The 14,767-nt window shown below is 43.0% G+C and overlaps 1 protein-coding gene across 1 annotated transcript; it reads right to left on the reverse strand.

Annotated features, from left to right (window-relative positions):
- Positions 1-2,833: 2,833 nt before the first annotated feature.
- Positions 2,834-13,406, reverse strand: CENPH (centromere protein H). Its single transcript, XM_081213301.1, has 9 exons — positions 13,248-13,406; positions 11,684-11,739; positions 11,367-11,415; positions 10,205-10,279; positions 9,434-9,490; positions 7,502-7,565; positions 6,521-6,572; positions 4,463-4,626; positions 2,834-3,958 (listed from the first exon to the last, which is right to left on the reverse strand). The coding sequence occupies exons 1-9, from the start codon at positions 13,370-13,372 to the stop codon at positions 3,866-3,868; spliced, it is 735 nt and encodes a 244-aa protein (XP_081069427.1). The 5' UTR covers positions 13,373-13,406; the 3' UTR covers positions 2,834-3,865.
- Between the last annotated feature and the right edge of the window lie 1,361 nt (positions 13,407-14,767).

Genomic DNA, 14,767 nt, shown 5'->3' on the forward strand with positions numbered 1-14,767 from the left:
TCCTCAAACTCGGCCCTTCAGCTGTTTTGAAACTACAATTCCCACTGTAGCCTTATGAGGCTTTGCCCTCGGGTGGGAAAAAATATTGCGCCTGGGAAAGGGAAGTGGGAGTCAACAGACACTCAAGGAATAGTTTCGGAGAAAAGGCTTTTATTTCTACCATCCATGAACTGGTAGAAGGAGCAAGTGTGATAACTCACAAAAAGCATGCATGAGTTCACAGTCATGTGCACAAGCATATATACCCCTTTCCAGTTCCCTCCTCCTTTCTCCTCCCTCAGGAGTCCTGCCCCATGTTGAGGTTCCTCTGAGCATGAACAGAAAGCTGTCTTGGAACTATTGTGGACTCTTGGCAGGAAAGGGGGTGAGGGGTTTTTCAGAGTGTTCCCGTTGTTTCATTCTTGTGCTTTGGCATGGTTCCCGGAGAGAAAGCAAGTTGCAATGTGGTTCTGAGAAAGGCCTGAGAAGACAATGGGCTCTGTTCTCTACCTTGTTACAATCTTTTAGTTACAGCAAGTGGAATGTTTCTGATGCTTAGCTGCTGAGAAAATGATTTTGAAAAGCTTTGAGAAGCTTTGAGCCTGCTTGGGGGGGGGGGTGACTTCGGGCCTAGGTGAGGTCACCTGTCCTCACCTTCCTTCTTCACCACCATCCCTGACCACTGGCCCTGCTAGCTAGGGATCATGGGAGTTGTAGGCCAAAAACATCTGGAGGGCCAAGGTTGAGGAAGCCTGGTCTTATGGATGGCTGGGGTGTCCTAAAGCTATCAAGAAACCAATAGCAATGGCCTGCTGGATTTATTTCCCTTGGGAACTTCTTCATATCAGCCCTGCTGGATCAGGCCCTTGGCCCAACTCGAGAAGCATCCTGGTCCCACAGTGGTCAACTAGGTACTGTTATGAGAAAAAAACCTGCTCCTTTTCCCTTATGGGGTCCCCAAGAGCCCATACAGAGTCCTTTTGTAGGTCCTCTATCGGTAGGAGAAAATAACAAGAGCAACCAGAGAATATTGAGAAGCAAAGCAGCTAGTAAGCCTCATCTTTATTAAACTGTTGCAACAGGGTCCTCACTCACCAGATGCCGGAGGGAGGAGGAACCCAGAACAAAGGCCCTTATATAGACCTTTTAAACTGCCCACCCTCAAACTCCAGACCACCCCCCAGAAACATCATACATACATCACAGGGGGCGGTCTAAAACAGAATCCTGAGTGTGTTGTTTATCTCCCGTCTGGCAGGTTACCTGATTGCATTATCTGGGTTTTGGCCACTCTTATTATAACTACTTAATTCCTGAATCCAGGTCACATGCTCACCCTATCCACACCTTAAATGTGCTCTTAAGGCAGGATTGATGGGCACAGAGACATTTCCTCCCTCCTTGCAGAGAAACATTTGGTCAATTTGGGAGAGTCAAAATGGTTTCAGGACTGCCTTCCTGTACTGTTTCAGACATGTGGTTTATGTATTTGTGTATGTGTTTGTCTTGTACATTTAATTTACATATTTGAGACCTTAAATTCTTATAACAATACCTATGGCAAGTCCGCAAGCAGAACTGCTCTCTCCCATTCTGTACTATAGCTTCCACAGTGAAGGGGGGGGGGGTAGAGAAAGAGAGAGCAATAGCCATTATGGTTGGCAGCCTTCAGTAGGCTTTATCCTCCAAGGTTTGCCTAAAACAGGGGTAGGCAGCCTAAGGCCCATGGGCCGGATGTGGCCCAATTGCCTTCTCAATCCGGCCCGCGGACGGTTCGGGAATCAAGTGTTTTTACATGAGTAGAATGTATGCTTTTATTTAAAATGCATCTCTGGGTTATTTGTGGGGCATAGGAATTCGTTCATCCCTCCACCCCCCCCCCAAATACCATATTTTTCGCCCTATAGGACGCACCGTCCCACAAGGTGCACCTAGTTTTTTTGGGGGGAAACAAAGGGGGGGGATTATTTTTTCCCCCAGGCGCGGGGCTGGGGTGGGGGAAGCCCGAGCTTCCCCCGACCCCAGCCCCCAAACAGGCAGCTCTCTTCAAGCCGTGGGAGCCCAGCGCCGGGCTCCCGCTGCTTGCGGAGAGGTGCGCGAAGGCTGGATGCGCTGAGCTCAGCGTGTGCAGGCTTCAGTATGCAGGCAACTCTCCGCAAGCAGCGGGAGCCCAGCGCTGGGCACCCGCTGCTTGCGGAGAGGTGCGCGAAGCCTGGAGAGCGAGAGGGGTCAGTGCGCACCGACCCCTCACGCTCCCCAGGCTTCAGCGAAAGCCTGCATTCGTCCCATAGGACGCACACACATTTCCCCTTCATTTTTGGAGGGGAAAAAGTGCGTCCTATAGGGCGAAAAATACGGTAGTCTGGCCCACCACATGGTCTGAGGGACAGTGGACCAGCCCACGGCTGAAAAAGGTTGCTGACCCCTGGTCTAAATTCTCTTTAAACCATCTGGCTTGGTGGTCGTCGCTGCCTCTTGTGGGAGCAAATTCCATGGTTTTAAATATGTGCTGTGTGAAGAAGTACTTTCTTCTGTCTGTTCTGAATCTCCCAGCATTTAGCTCCATAGGATAGCTACAAGTCTAATGTTATGAGGAAGAAGAACTTGCCTTGATCCACTTTCTCCATGGCATTATCTCACGTGTTTATATTATGTCACCTCTTGTTGTTTAGTCATTTAGTCGTGTCCGACTCTTCGTGACCCCATGTCCTGGACAACTTAGTATTTTCAGCAAACATGGTCACGCCACTGCTCACTCCTAGCTCTAGATTGTTTATGAACAAGTTAAAAGCACAGGTCCAAAAGCCAATCATTGGGGGACTCCACTTTTTACCCCCCTTCGTAGAACCATTCCTGATATACAAGAGTTATTTATTTGATTTATATACCACCCTTCATCTGAAGACCACAGAATGGTTCACAACATAAAAATACAAAATGAAGATGCAAAATACACAATAAAAGCAAACCAAACCAATAACCATCCTTCCACAAGAGGGCCACATCTTATTCCCATGAGTGCTAAGCTTGTAAGAGGTTTGAACCCTCCAAACCATATAGGATAACACAAAAAGCCATTTTATTTCACTGCAAACGCAGCCAATACTATGACATAACATGTATAAACAATACAAGAATTCTAACCTATGGTCATTCTACAGTAAGATTTCTCTACCCCTGTCCTTCCCTTCATTATGTTCCTCATTATTTTAGATTTTAAGTTCCTTGGAGTCAGTCATCTAACTTTTTAATGAAACACTTAAATGCACAATGTTACATGTATACTGATGGCACTGCAATAATAGCAGCAGCCAACTATTTAAATGCACAACAGTTAACTAAACATGCATAACATACCATTGTAGTGAAGTGGCTTTGGAAATCCATTGACTATAACAAAAATGATCACAAAAATGATCCCTCAAAATGCTAAGCTGCTTTCCACTGGCACACATAAAAATGATGTGCTCGTTATAGGTGGTGAAGAAAGTCAAAATGTAAGGAAAGGCATTCCTGCCTTCCCAGCAAGAAATAAGATTTAAAAGGCAAACCTGTTGCTCTGTCTTCATCCCAAGGCAACAGCCAATAATTTCTCTGGAAATTGAGGAGGCGATGGGAAGAATGTTGCAGTTACAATACTCTCCGTTAATAACTCCTTCCATAAAACTGGAATGGTTCTTCCAAGGTAGAGCAAACAAATCTAGTCATTAAGTTAGGCAACATATTTTACATCAGGAAGTTTTCAAGTCCATCTGTACATCAATAGAATTAAGCGCCACTGCAGTTATGATTATGAAAACACACCTCTTTGTCACAATAGCTTGACAGACTACTGCTTCTCCTCTGAATCAGCAAACCATAGAAAATGTACTGCTCTGCTGCTTCTTCACATTCTAGCCACATTTTTCTCCAGTTGCAGAACAATTTCCTTCAAAGCTGGATCTTCTGCCCAATTGACCTCACTTCCAATGATGAGATTCTGAAACAAAATCAGTTTGTTTAGCTTTTAAAGAAATACCGTATTTTTTGCACCATAACACTCACTTTTTTCCTCCTAGAAAGTAAGGGGAAATGTCTGTGCGTGTTATGGAGGAAATGCCTACGGGTGGCATGCCTACGGATTTTCCTCCTCTAAAAACTACGTGCGTGTTATGGTCGGGTGCGTGTTATAGAGTGAAAAATACGGTACTTCAGATACTTCATGCTCCCAATAGCAAACGGAACTCTCTTCAGGATGTCAGTACTAAAAAAGTAAAAAAAAAAAGTGGGCTGATAAAAGAAAGTGGTCATGCATTGTGCAAGTTATACGTTTGGTCATTCTCCATCTATGCACAGAAATTTTAAAGTTTAATATATTAAACTGTCAATAGATCACAAAATTCCCCAGTAAAAGCAGCTTTCTCATCAGTAAAGTCATTCTTGCTAGCAGAATATAAATTGACTCAATTTATATTTAGTACAGATCAAAATGAGGCAGTTTTACCTGGAAGATGTTTTGAATCAATGTCGTCATCTCAATTTCCTTTTGCAGATTTCTACGGGCCTTCTTCAACATTTCACTCACTTCCATATTGTCCAGTTCCTCTTTTTGTTTCATTTTCATATTATGTATATCTGCCAGTTTGCAATCCATAGCTTGCTTTAGTGCTATTGAATTATGAGGAGAAAAATATGAAACTATGAACTTGATTATTTCCTAAACCCTAGTGCAAGAAGAGGCTTTGTAGTGAGTGATTTATGACATGGTTTTAAAATAAAGAAATACAGTTGTACCTTGGTTGTCGAACACCCTGGAACTCATAAGTTTTGGCTCCCAAACACCGCAAACCTGGCAGTGATTGTTCTGGTTTGCAAACGTTGTTTTGGAACCCGAATTTCCGACAGGGCTTCAGGGGATTCTGATTGGCTGCAGGAGCTTCCTGCAGCCAACCAGAAGCCGCAATCTGGTTTTTGAACATTTTGGAAGTCAAACAGACTTCCGGAACGGATTCCGTTCAAGTTCCAAGGTATGACTGTATGCCTCCATTCCACACACCATGCTTAAACTGTTAGAACTCGAAACATGTAGAGTTTTATCCAATGCTGCTGTTTCATGAGCAGAAAAGACTTCCATCTGACAGAACTTCAATTCCCTTTCCTTCCCCTCCCCTCCTGCAGCTATCTGCGCACCCTCAAAAGCTGCTCCACAGGGTTGGGGGACCTTCCAGAGCAGATTTATGGGCATGCATAGTATTAATACAACCAATAACGAGCTACAATACACTTAAAGAAGCTACTACAATGCAAATATTGCATTTCAACACTGTTTGTAAAAAGTAGCAAGTCAGCACTGAGTAGTGAACAAAAATCAAAGGTAAGTGATCTTATATAGTAATTGCAAACTTTGAGTGGGGAGTGCCTGGCTGTTTAGAAGCAAAATGGACCTAGACCGATGAAAAATCAAGGTACTGGTTTCTACATACTAAGGGGATTCCCTGTGTATGCAGAAGTATAAAGTGTGCAAATAAAAACAAGCTCTGCTGATTCTACAAAAACTTAGTTTTAGAAGAAAGTGTCTACGTATTAAGGCAGGTCTGTGTGAGTGGGAGCAGCCGGGCCCACTTGCCCTGGGCATTGGAGGGCTAAGCTAGCCAAGGGGCCCTCCAGATATGCTGTGATGCCATGAGCACCCTGTGGCAGACCGGGGACTTATTGGGTGACACACCCATGCATGTTCATATGCACTGCAAGGCTCTGATAGTAAAATCTGGACCTGCATTACTGCATACTAGTGTGTAGCGTCAGGTCAGATTAGGTGTTGGCCCGTCTCACGGACAAGCCTCCCGCCCTGGGCTTCAGACAAGCTCTGAGTGGCCCTGCATTAAGGTCGTAATATGGCTTAAGGTTCTTTTCTAAATGGGATCATGAAAATACAGTCCTACCTCGGGTTGAAGTCGCTTCAAGTTAAGCCTTTTCGGGTTGCGCTCCGTGGTGACCCGGAAGTAACGGAGCGTGTTACATCCAGGTTTTGCCGCTCGCGCATATGCTCAAAATGACGTCATGCGCATGCGCGGAAGCGGCGAATCGTGACCTGCGAGCGAGCGCGCGCACACACACACACACGGGCAGTCGTGGGTTGCATTCGCTTCAGGATGTGAACGGGGCTCCGGAACGGATCCCATTTGCATCCTGAGGTACCACTGTATGAGTAAAGCAAGCAGCAGTAATCATCCAGTAAAACCAGAATTGGAGTAGTTAATGGGAAACTTTGTGGGGATGCTTACCTATCTCTGTTATTATTCTTGAATGCCCACAGAAAGAAACCTTAGCACCTGTGTAATTGCACACAATGGTACTGTGATGTGGCCTTTATACTGTTCTTGGGGCAGCTTCCTTACCACACCCCTTTTGCACTAACCACCAGACTGACCATGAGAATTTATAATGTGCACATCCATCATTGGGTGGAATGATGTTTCCAACACACACTCATTTTCATGGCACACCACCTTTATAAGATACAAAAGGGAAACTGATATTTCACTACGGTTAAAAAACTTACATTGTCTTCTCTGCTTAACTGCATTCAATTTTTCTTCCAGTTCACGTGACTGCTATATTAAAAAAGCAGTTCATTAATATATTTTGTAAAAAATATCTACCCTGGTTGTCAGAGTAATACTTGTTGGCATCGTCTACCTCGAGTGCTCTTCCAGAGGTGAAGTCAAAACATTGAGTTAGCAGCACCAAAGTGACCTCCCTGGGGCATAAGCCCGAGCAGTGCGTATGGAGGTCCTGGGATGCCCAGATGACAAGACCGCCCCCTCTTGGCCTCGCTGATGCCAAAGGAAAGCAGATAAATATATTAGGCACCAACTTGGCTGCAGGAGTTGCCAGAAGGTGGTGTACAAGATGCCATCCAACCACCTTAAAGACTCCATTCCAGATTTGTGTAGGGTTTACTCCTTAGGATTTTCTTCTCCTGAAGATGTCCCACAAGGCAGTAGAGGTTTGGGATCAGTTTTCCTCCTCCTACATGGACTACCTTCCTAGATAAGCCCCATCTGCCCCTCACTTCTCTATACAGCCTGTGCAGAAACCAACTTCTTGAACACTGGACCCACTATTGGTCTCATCCACTCAATCCACTGGAACCCGTCTTCACATATTCGGAAGTCCCTTATTCACTGAGGGTTTAAGACCCATTGGCTCCCCTCACCTGGTTCAGCTGGCCAGTCAAAGCCATTCCCGGGGTGTGGCTACTGTTGCATGCTGACAACTTCTAGGAGCCACAGGTGCAGGGTGGGGACCAAAGGTGGACAAGCTACCCTGAAAAGAGCACAATGTGCCCCCCCACTACCCCCTGACACCCCAAAGTAATACTGTAACTGAATATTAACTTTAGTCCTTTTTTTTTAGGAGAAAGGGTAGTATGTAAACACAGTAACTTTTTAAAGTACAGCTACACTTGTATCTACCATGGGTTGCAAATATATCTTTTCTAGACAATGAGCCTTAACGTTTTAACAGAAAGGATACTTGCCTGCTTCAATTTAATTACTGCAGTACTAAGCATCATAATGTGCTTTATAGTCTCCCCGATCAACCTAATGAAAGCATAAATAGAAATCAGCATGACCCTGAGGCCCATACAATCAAATCAAACTTATATGCAAATGCACTTAAACAGAAGCCTGATGCCCTTCTTCTAAGAAAAGCATATATAGGGACATATAAAGTTGTCTTATGTCAAGGAAGACCACTGGTTCACATAGCGCAGTACTGTTTACACTGACTGGCAGTGGCTCTTCAGGGTTTCAGACAGGGGACATTCCCAGCAAAGCATGCAAAGCTCTACCACCGAACTACAGCCCTTTCTCTTTGGGATGGGGTGATTTGGAGAGAATATGCAGTGTTGGATTCAGCTGCTTAATTCTTTCCCTAGCTGTGGTTTTCTGCTGCCCTTCCCACATTGTTCTTTTCCCTAGAGTTTCACATGTGTTTCCCACAGGGGGAGTTGCAGCAGAAAGCAGTGGCCAAAGATTAAGCAGCCCCATACTGCTATTTCTCTCCAAATCATCCCATCCCAAAGTGGCTGGTATTTTTGTTGTGCATTTTGTGTGTAGCATTTAATTTGGTCCTTAGTTTACACCAGGGCTGCGAAACTCTTGAGTCTTCCAGGTGTTAGCCAATTCCCATCAACCGTCAGGGATTATGGAAAATATATTTTGGACTCTTGGTTAAGACTTTATTGACACATTTCCCCTGCAATATGACCCAGCCTTGTATGTTTTACTGAACATAACATACAGTTTTATTATGTATTTTATGTTATATTATATTATATCATACTGAGTTTCTTGCTTTGGTGCCTAGATATCTTTATGTTGAGTGGTGTAGAAACTGATAAGTAAACAAACAAACAAACAAACAAACAAACAAACAAACAAACGTAGTCTAACATCATCTGGAGGGCCACAGATTCCCCACCCTTGGTTTAAATCTATTCACAGACACAATTTAAGTGAAGGCAGTTTGACTTCAATCCACTTTTCTCTAACAAAAAAGAGTTGAAAACTGCCTGCACCAGATCAGGTCTAAAAACCAGGTGATGGGGGTATTTCTAATGGCTAAATATTCATATATCAATAGATCTGTCTTTGGCTTTTACTAGTACTTCTATGTGTGCATTATGCCAGCTAAGCATGCAACACACCTGGGCATCAAGATATTAATCTGCAGCTGCAACAAGTTGCAAGCAGTGAAAAACAACAATAAAAAGCAGTATTTAGAGAAAAAGTCTCAAAAGTACATGTTATGGCACCAGCACCTGTGCGTTGTAATGCAGATTTGGTCAAGTTCCTATGAAGCAAAGGGGCTGGAGCCATTTAAAAACCAGGGTGGGGACAACAGCATGCTAGACCGCCCACTTTTTTATTGTCCATGTTTTCCCCTCTTCAGCTGTTTTCTTCCTAGGGGAGTTACTTTCACTGTTATGATTTCCCTGTGAGAAACTGCCAAAACATGTTATGGGGAGGTAAATGACATAGGCGCTTACTCTAAGTGGACGCTGCCCAACAAACAAACAAACAACCAAAAACAAAAGCAGCAGCTGCCTTCTACAAAAATCAGCAACAGCACAATTCTGAGGAAGAGGTTTGCTGAGATCGCAGCTAATTTTAACCTGATTCGTTTTAAACTGTATACCAGTTGTAGTTAAATGGAACCACAGTATGAGAATTTTACAAAGAACTAAAATAGGGCATTGCAACAGCTGATTTAAACCAACTATAAGGGACTATAAATTTCATCTAGGAATATCAGTTGTCTAACCAGAGTGCCTTTCTGAAATATTCTATTATCCACAGAAGCAGTATTTGCATATCAATTCCATAGTCATTAAACAACCTACAAATACTCTTGTCAGTTAAATAATTCAGTTTAAATAACTCCTTGGACTTTCAAATCCCCTTACTTTAAGTTGTCATCATTGTTCCTCAGCTTGGCTCTAAGTGCATCATTTACTTGCAACCTATACAGTTAAAAAGAAGAAGAAAAGTAGGATGTGTTCTGAGGAAATGCATGACAGTATGTCTAGGACATTCATAGAAGAAATAAGAACTGGATTCTAAGAATTTTTTCTGCTTTCATATACATATTTCCATGAACAAATGATGCACCATAACTTACTGACTAAACATTACAGATCACATCAGAGTATTTCAAAGATCAAGATGTATATAAAACTTTGTATAGTAAGGAAGCTTGTGTTTGTATTTCTGAGGAAATTCCAATAATATATTTTATTTCAGTTAGTGGTTAAGCTGTTTCATGTGCCAAATGTCATAGGTTTTATTTATATATTCACTAAACCATTAAACCATTTAAAAAAAAGAAACACATATATGAAGTTCAGTAGAAGGCAGCTGCAGAATAAAAAGTTGTCTAATGCTCAATTTTGTAAAGCATAAAAATTACTATTAAGTAATTTCACATATGTAACTTTGCTGCACAATCAAGCACTGAGTTGGATCCACAAGCCCATTAATTTCAGTGGATCTTAATTCCACATAACATTTGCTGGATTGTGACTTGGATTTTTTAACTTCCATGTGGTAAGAATCAGACCAAACAAGCCATCCCTGTGGTAACAGACACAGTATATTTTCAATTCCTGCAGTCTACATTAGTTCTTCATTCATGTCCTATGTTATACTTCAACTTTTCAGAAAGATTGAATCTTTACCTTTGTAATGCCAAAGTTTTGTGTCTGTGTGATAGCTTCACTTCTTCCAATTCCCCTTCCAAGTCTTCTATTGTACTAAGAGCAAAAGAAAACTCAGGTAAACAGAAACCAAGGATCAAGTGATCTGAAACGTATATTTCTTAGAAGGTGATTCTTCTATCAAACTTTTCTAATTGGAGAAGTTTTTAATGCATTTTCCTAGTTATTGATGTTTGAAAAGCAATATTGCTCTGCTCAGATATTGGTTCTTACTCTTTCTGCAAGTTGCATTGGGAACTTGGAGATGTAGAACAGCAAGTAGATATGTAATGCTAAAATGATTCATATGATGATATCTGCTCCTCCTCCGCATTTAATGTAACATCTGTGTTGCCAGCATTATTGGGTGGGAAAGCTTTCTGAGACCATGCCGCACAAGCACGTAACTTGTTATTGGATGCAGCATTCAGCATACAGATTTCAACTTTCATTGAGAAATTAATCCAGTTTCTAGACCCCAAGGCTATGAAAAAGGTTGGTGTGTGGACAATACAGGGGAAGGGATTGAGCAGAATTTCCCAGACAGGCAGTGGAGTATTAAGACCATGGACAGCTTGTTGCTCTTCTTGATTACAAGGGGCAAACATACAAAATATGCAGACAACCATTTACACAATTGAAACTGGCCACAGAACTTCCAGTTTATTTTTTTTAACATGGTCTGAGCACAATGAACAAAACCACAACAAGCCGCTTATCCCATTTACCTTGCTTTCACACACATTCCCTTGGAGATACATCCCACTAAAATAAGTAGTTTACTTTCAACTATGTCTGTTAAGGATAAACAATTTTAAAACTTGCCATTTAAACTCAGAAGCATAAAGATATTTTAGACACTTTTAAACACAAGCCTGATAGTTTATAAATACAACATTTTCAGTTATTTTGTTAAATCACAGATAATTCTGCAAATAGAAATGAACTAGAATATGCAACGTGTAAAGAGATACAAGTTAATGCTTCATACCCATGTCCTCCTTACAAACATAACATTGCCGTTAGCCCTTTGCCTTTAGCACAAAAGTAAGTTTTTGCTTGTTTGAACTGTACGTGGCGTGGGGGGGGGGGAACCATGGAAACATCATAGTAGCATATTCATTAATAAGTTATGATGACATACCACAGAATGGCCTTTTCATCAATAACTTGATCCGTAATGATTTCTTCATCTGTCACATAAAAGATGAATATGTTAGAAGTAACTGAAAAACACTCCCCCCCCCCCCAAGAGGAACATGCCAATAGTATAGTAAGTTTCAAAACACCATTTCATAAGATTATAAAGAGAAATAAAGTCCTCAAGAGACTTCATCCGGGAATTTACTTTCTAAACAAGGGCTTATCAAATAACTTTACCTGTTTGTACTGTGTTTTTTATTTAGCAATATATAAACATAAGAAAGTTTTTATTTTTCACAATGGTAGTCACACACTTACTTGCATTAACTGTTGCATTATATTCGAAAAGTTGTTGCTTTATTTGTTCTCTTACTCTACAAAGTAAAAAACAAATTGACAGAAAAAAATCAAGAGAGTGGATCTGGTAGTAGTTTACAGAAAATTTATCTTGTTCACATATGAATTAATAGCATCCACCTTTTATCTGATACTGAAATCAAAGACAGTAGCATTCTGATCAGCATTTTAAAGGAGGAGCTGGGTATGTCTTTAGAAAGACCCAATCTTCAGATGAAGGGCAGTATACAAATTTAATAATAATAAAAAATTAACATCCCGAAAGAATCTTGCTTCTACCATTACCACAACCTTGGATTCCAGAAGAAATCAGCCATGACACTCTCTCTGCCATTGCAGCCTGCAGCCTCTCTCCCAACTTCTCATTCACATAACTGAATTTTCAACTATGGCCTTTTACTTTGACCTACGGTAACTAATCAGGGAGGGAGGCCCACCCATTTGGCCTCTGGCACAGAGCCATTCCCTTTGTTCTCTTAGTGAATCATAATTAGCTGGCCTGGGCTCAAGCATAGTATACCACTTGAAACTTATAACCTATAATGCGAGGGTGTGTGGGTGCCCTTGAGGTTGGTCTGGAAGCTGCGGCTAATGCAAAACACAATGGCTCAACTAGCTGTAATGTCAATACAGCTGGACAAAGCCCAATATAGCCTGGAACCATAATTCCTAAAATATACCGTAATCTTATCCCTTTATGCCCAGCCTATGACTGTACTCTGAAGGAGAGTGTTTGTAACAGATAACATATCCTCAGGAGGCCTGCTCCATGCAGTGTAGAAATTGGGGCTTTAGTGTGGCAGCACCTACTCTTTGGAACTCCCTCCCACTGCGTATCAGATGCTGCCTCTATAGTCTTTTGAAGACTTTTCTTTTCCCACGAGCCTCTTAAGGGTAGATTTTTGTTTTGCATTGGACCTGAAGTTGTTTTTTATGCATGTTTTCACCGTTAAATAGCTTCAGGACTTTTTTTTTATTTCAGAAGCAAGAAATAAAAGCCACAGAATAATAAAGTTGGACAGGATCCTGAGGGTCATCTAGTCCAACCCGCTGCAAGGCAGGAATCCTGCCCACAGCTCAAACCACTAACCTTCTGGTTAACAGCCAGTTGCACAGACCCATTGCACAGACCCGGGGACTTTAATAAATAACTAAATATGCACAATTAAGGTTTACATGCTTCCAATGCATTTCTTTCTAAATAATGTTATAGAGGTGGCATAGAAATTCAAATCCACCGTGATTTTTAACAGCAAATGCGGCAGTTTGGAGGGTGTGGGTGTTTGTGCGTGGGTGTTTGTAAGAGAGGGCAGGGGTGCCAACATGAATATTTTTTTGGGGGAGGCATAATCGATCACACGGCGTGGCGCACGTTCACTTTTGAATGGCAATGCCCATCAACTTGGGAGGGGGCGGCCCCTTCAAATATTTTATGGGGGAGCGAAGGGCGTTGGCTCCTATGTGAGGGAGTGTGAGGGTTTCTCTGTGTGTTGAGACTCCGCCCGACACCCAGAGAGGGCCTGACCTTAAAAGCGACACCAGGTCCAGCTTCTCCTGCCCCTCCTCGCCCACGAGCCGTAGGGCTTCTTCGGACGTCTCTTCAACGAAGCCCTCGAGAGGAGCCGCCGCCGCGCCCTCCCTTCTTTCCATCGCAAGCCAGGCCCGCTTTCCTCGCGCGACTCCCTCCCTCCCCTCTGTTTCAAAAGGCCCGCCGCCGCAGCCTTACGTCACGGTCCCGAGGGAGCGCGGCGATCGATTGCTCCAGCCTGAGATAAGCCGCACTCCCAGCTCCGAACGAAATCCGAAGACGCTCTACCTTCCGGCCTGGTGGGCCACGCCTCCCAGCTGTGATGGGCGTTCCGAAGAAAGCTCCTCTTCAAGGGGGCGGGGCGTCAAGTGCGTGGAGACGCCTTTGGACCCCGCAGAAGGGGGAAGAGAGTTCTTTTCGTGGGCCATCATTTTATTAATTACTACTAGTACTACTACTACTACAGCGTTAGGTCCTCTCTCGCGCAGACACCCATAATAAAACAAAAAAATGGGTAAAGGAGGGCGGTTATAAACCAACTAAAACAAGGGCGGGGCTCATAGGCGCCGACTCCATGGGGATTGAGGGGGCTCAGCCCCCTCAAAAATTTTTTTGGGGGGGCTCAGCCCCCCCAATAATCTCGGGCGCCCTTCCAATCGGCTGGCTGGGGGGGCGTGGCTTGCCCTATTTAGGGCCGGAGCCACTTTATTTGCGTATTCATGAGCTTATTTATTATTCATGAGCTTTCCCGGGCCCCCCCAATATTTTTTATAAGTCCACGTCCCTGGCGGGGCTTTAGGCTGCAATCCTGAACACATTTACACCTTGCATTTGGCGGAACTGGTGAATTTAGGCTTGCGGTGTTAGGATGAAAAAATAAAAAATTGTCCAGTAACACCTTATAATAATAATATAATAATAATTTATTATTTATACCCCGCCCATCTGGCTGGGCTTCCCCAGCCACTCTGGGCGGCTTCCAAAAGAATATTAAAATACTATAATACATCAAACATTAAAAGCTTCCCGAAATAGGGCTGCCTTCAGATGGACCAACTAAGTTTGTTCTGGGTACAGTGGTACCTCGGGTTACAGACGCTTCAGGTTACAGACTCCGCTAACCCAGAAATAGTACCTCGGGTTAAGAACTTTGCTTCAGGATGAGAACTGAAATCGTGCAGCGGCGGCAGCAGGAGGCCCTATTAGCTAAAGTGGTGCTTCAGGTTAAGAACGGACCTCCGGAACGAATTAAGTACTTAACCCGAGGTATCACTGTGTGAGCTTTCGTGTGCATGCACACTTCAGATACAGTGAAGCAGAAGTCAACAGACCTCTATATTCTTTGCTGATCACTCCTAGCTGAGTAAGATTGTCTTCCATATACATGGTTTTAACAATGAGTCCTTAAGTGATTGTGGAGGCCAATTCTGGATCCACACGTCCTTCCACAGTGGGGATGTTGGTTTCCGGGCAGGAATCATAGAATCATAGAGTTGGAAGAGACCACAAGGGCCATC

Source organism: Podarcis bocagei (genome assembly GCF_964188305.1).
Source record: "Podarcis bocagei genome assembly, chromosome: 11".
Taxonomy (NCBI): Eukaryota; Metazoa; Chordata; class Lepidosauria; order Squamata; family Lacertidae; genus Podarcis; species Podarcis bocagei.

Bases quoted from the DNA above. Each gene is read 5' to 3' on its own strand.
- CENPH (XM_081213301.1), bottom strand. From the start codon at position 13,372: ATGGAAAGAAGGGAGGGCGCGGCGGCGGCTCCTCTCGAGGGCTTCGTT. The intron at 10,280-11,366 runs GTATGTCATCAT...TTTTGCTCTTAG, and splicing joins GATGAAAAGGCCATTCTGTG to TACAATAGAAGACTTGGAAG. The intron at 7,566-9,433 runs GTAAGGGGATTT...TGCTTTCATTAG, and splicing joins AACAATGATGACAACTTAAA to GTTGATCGGGGAGACTATAA.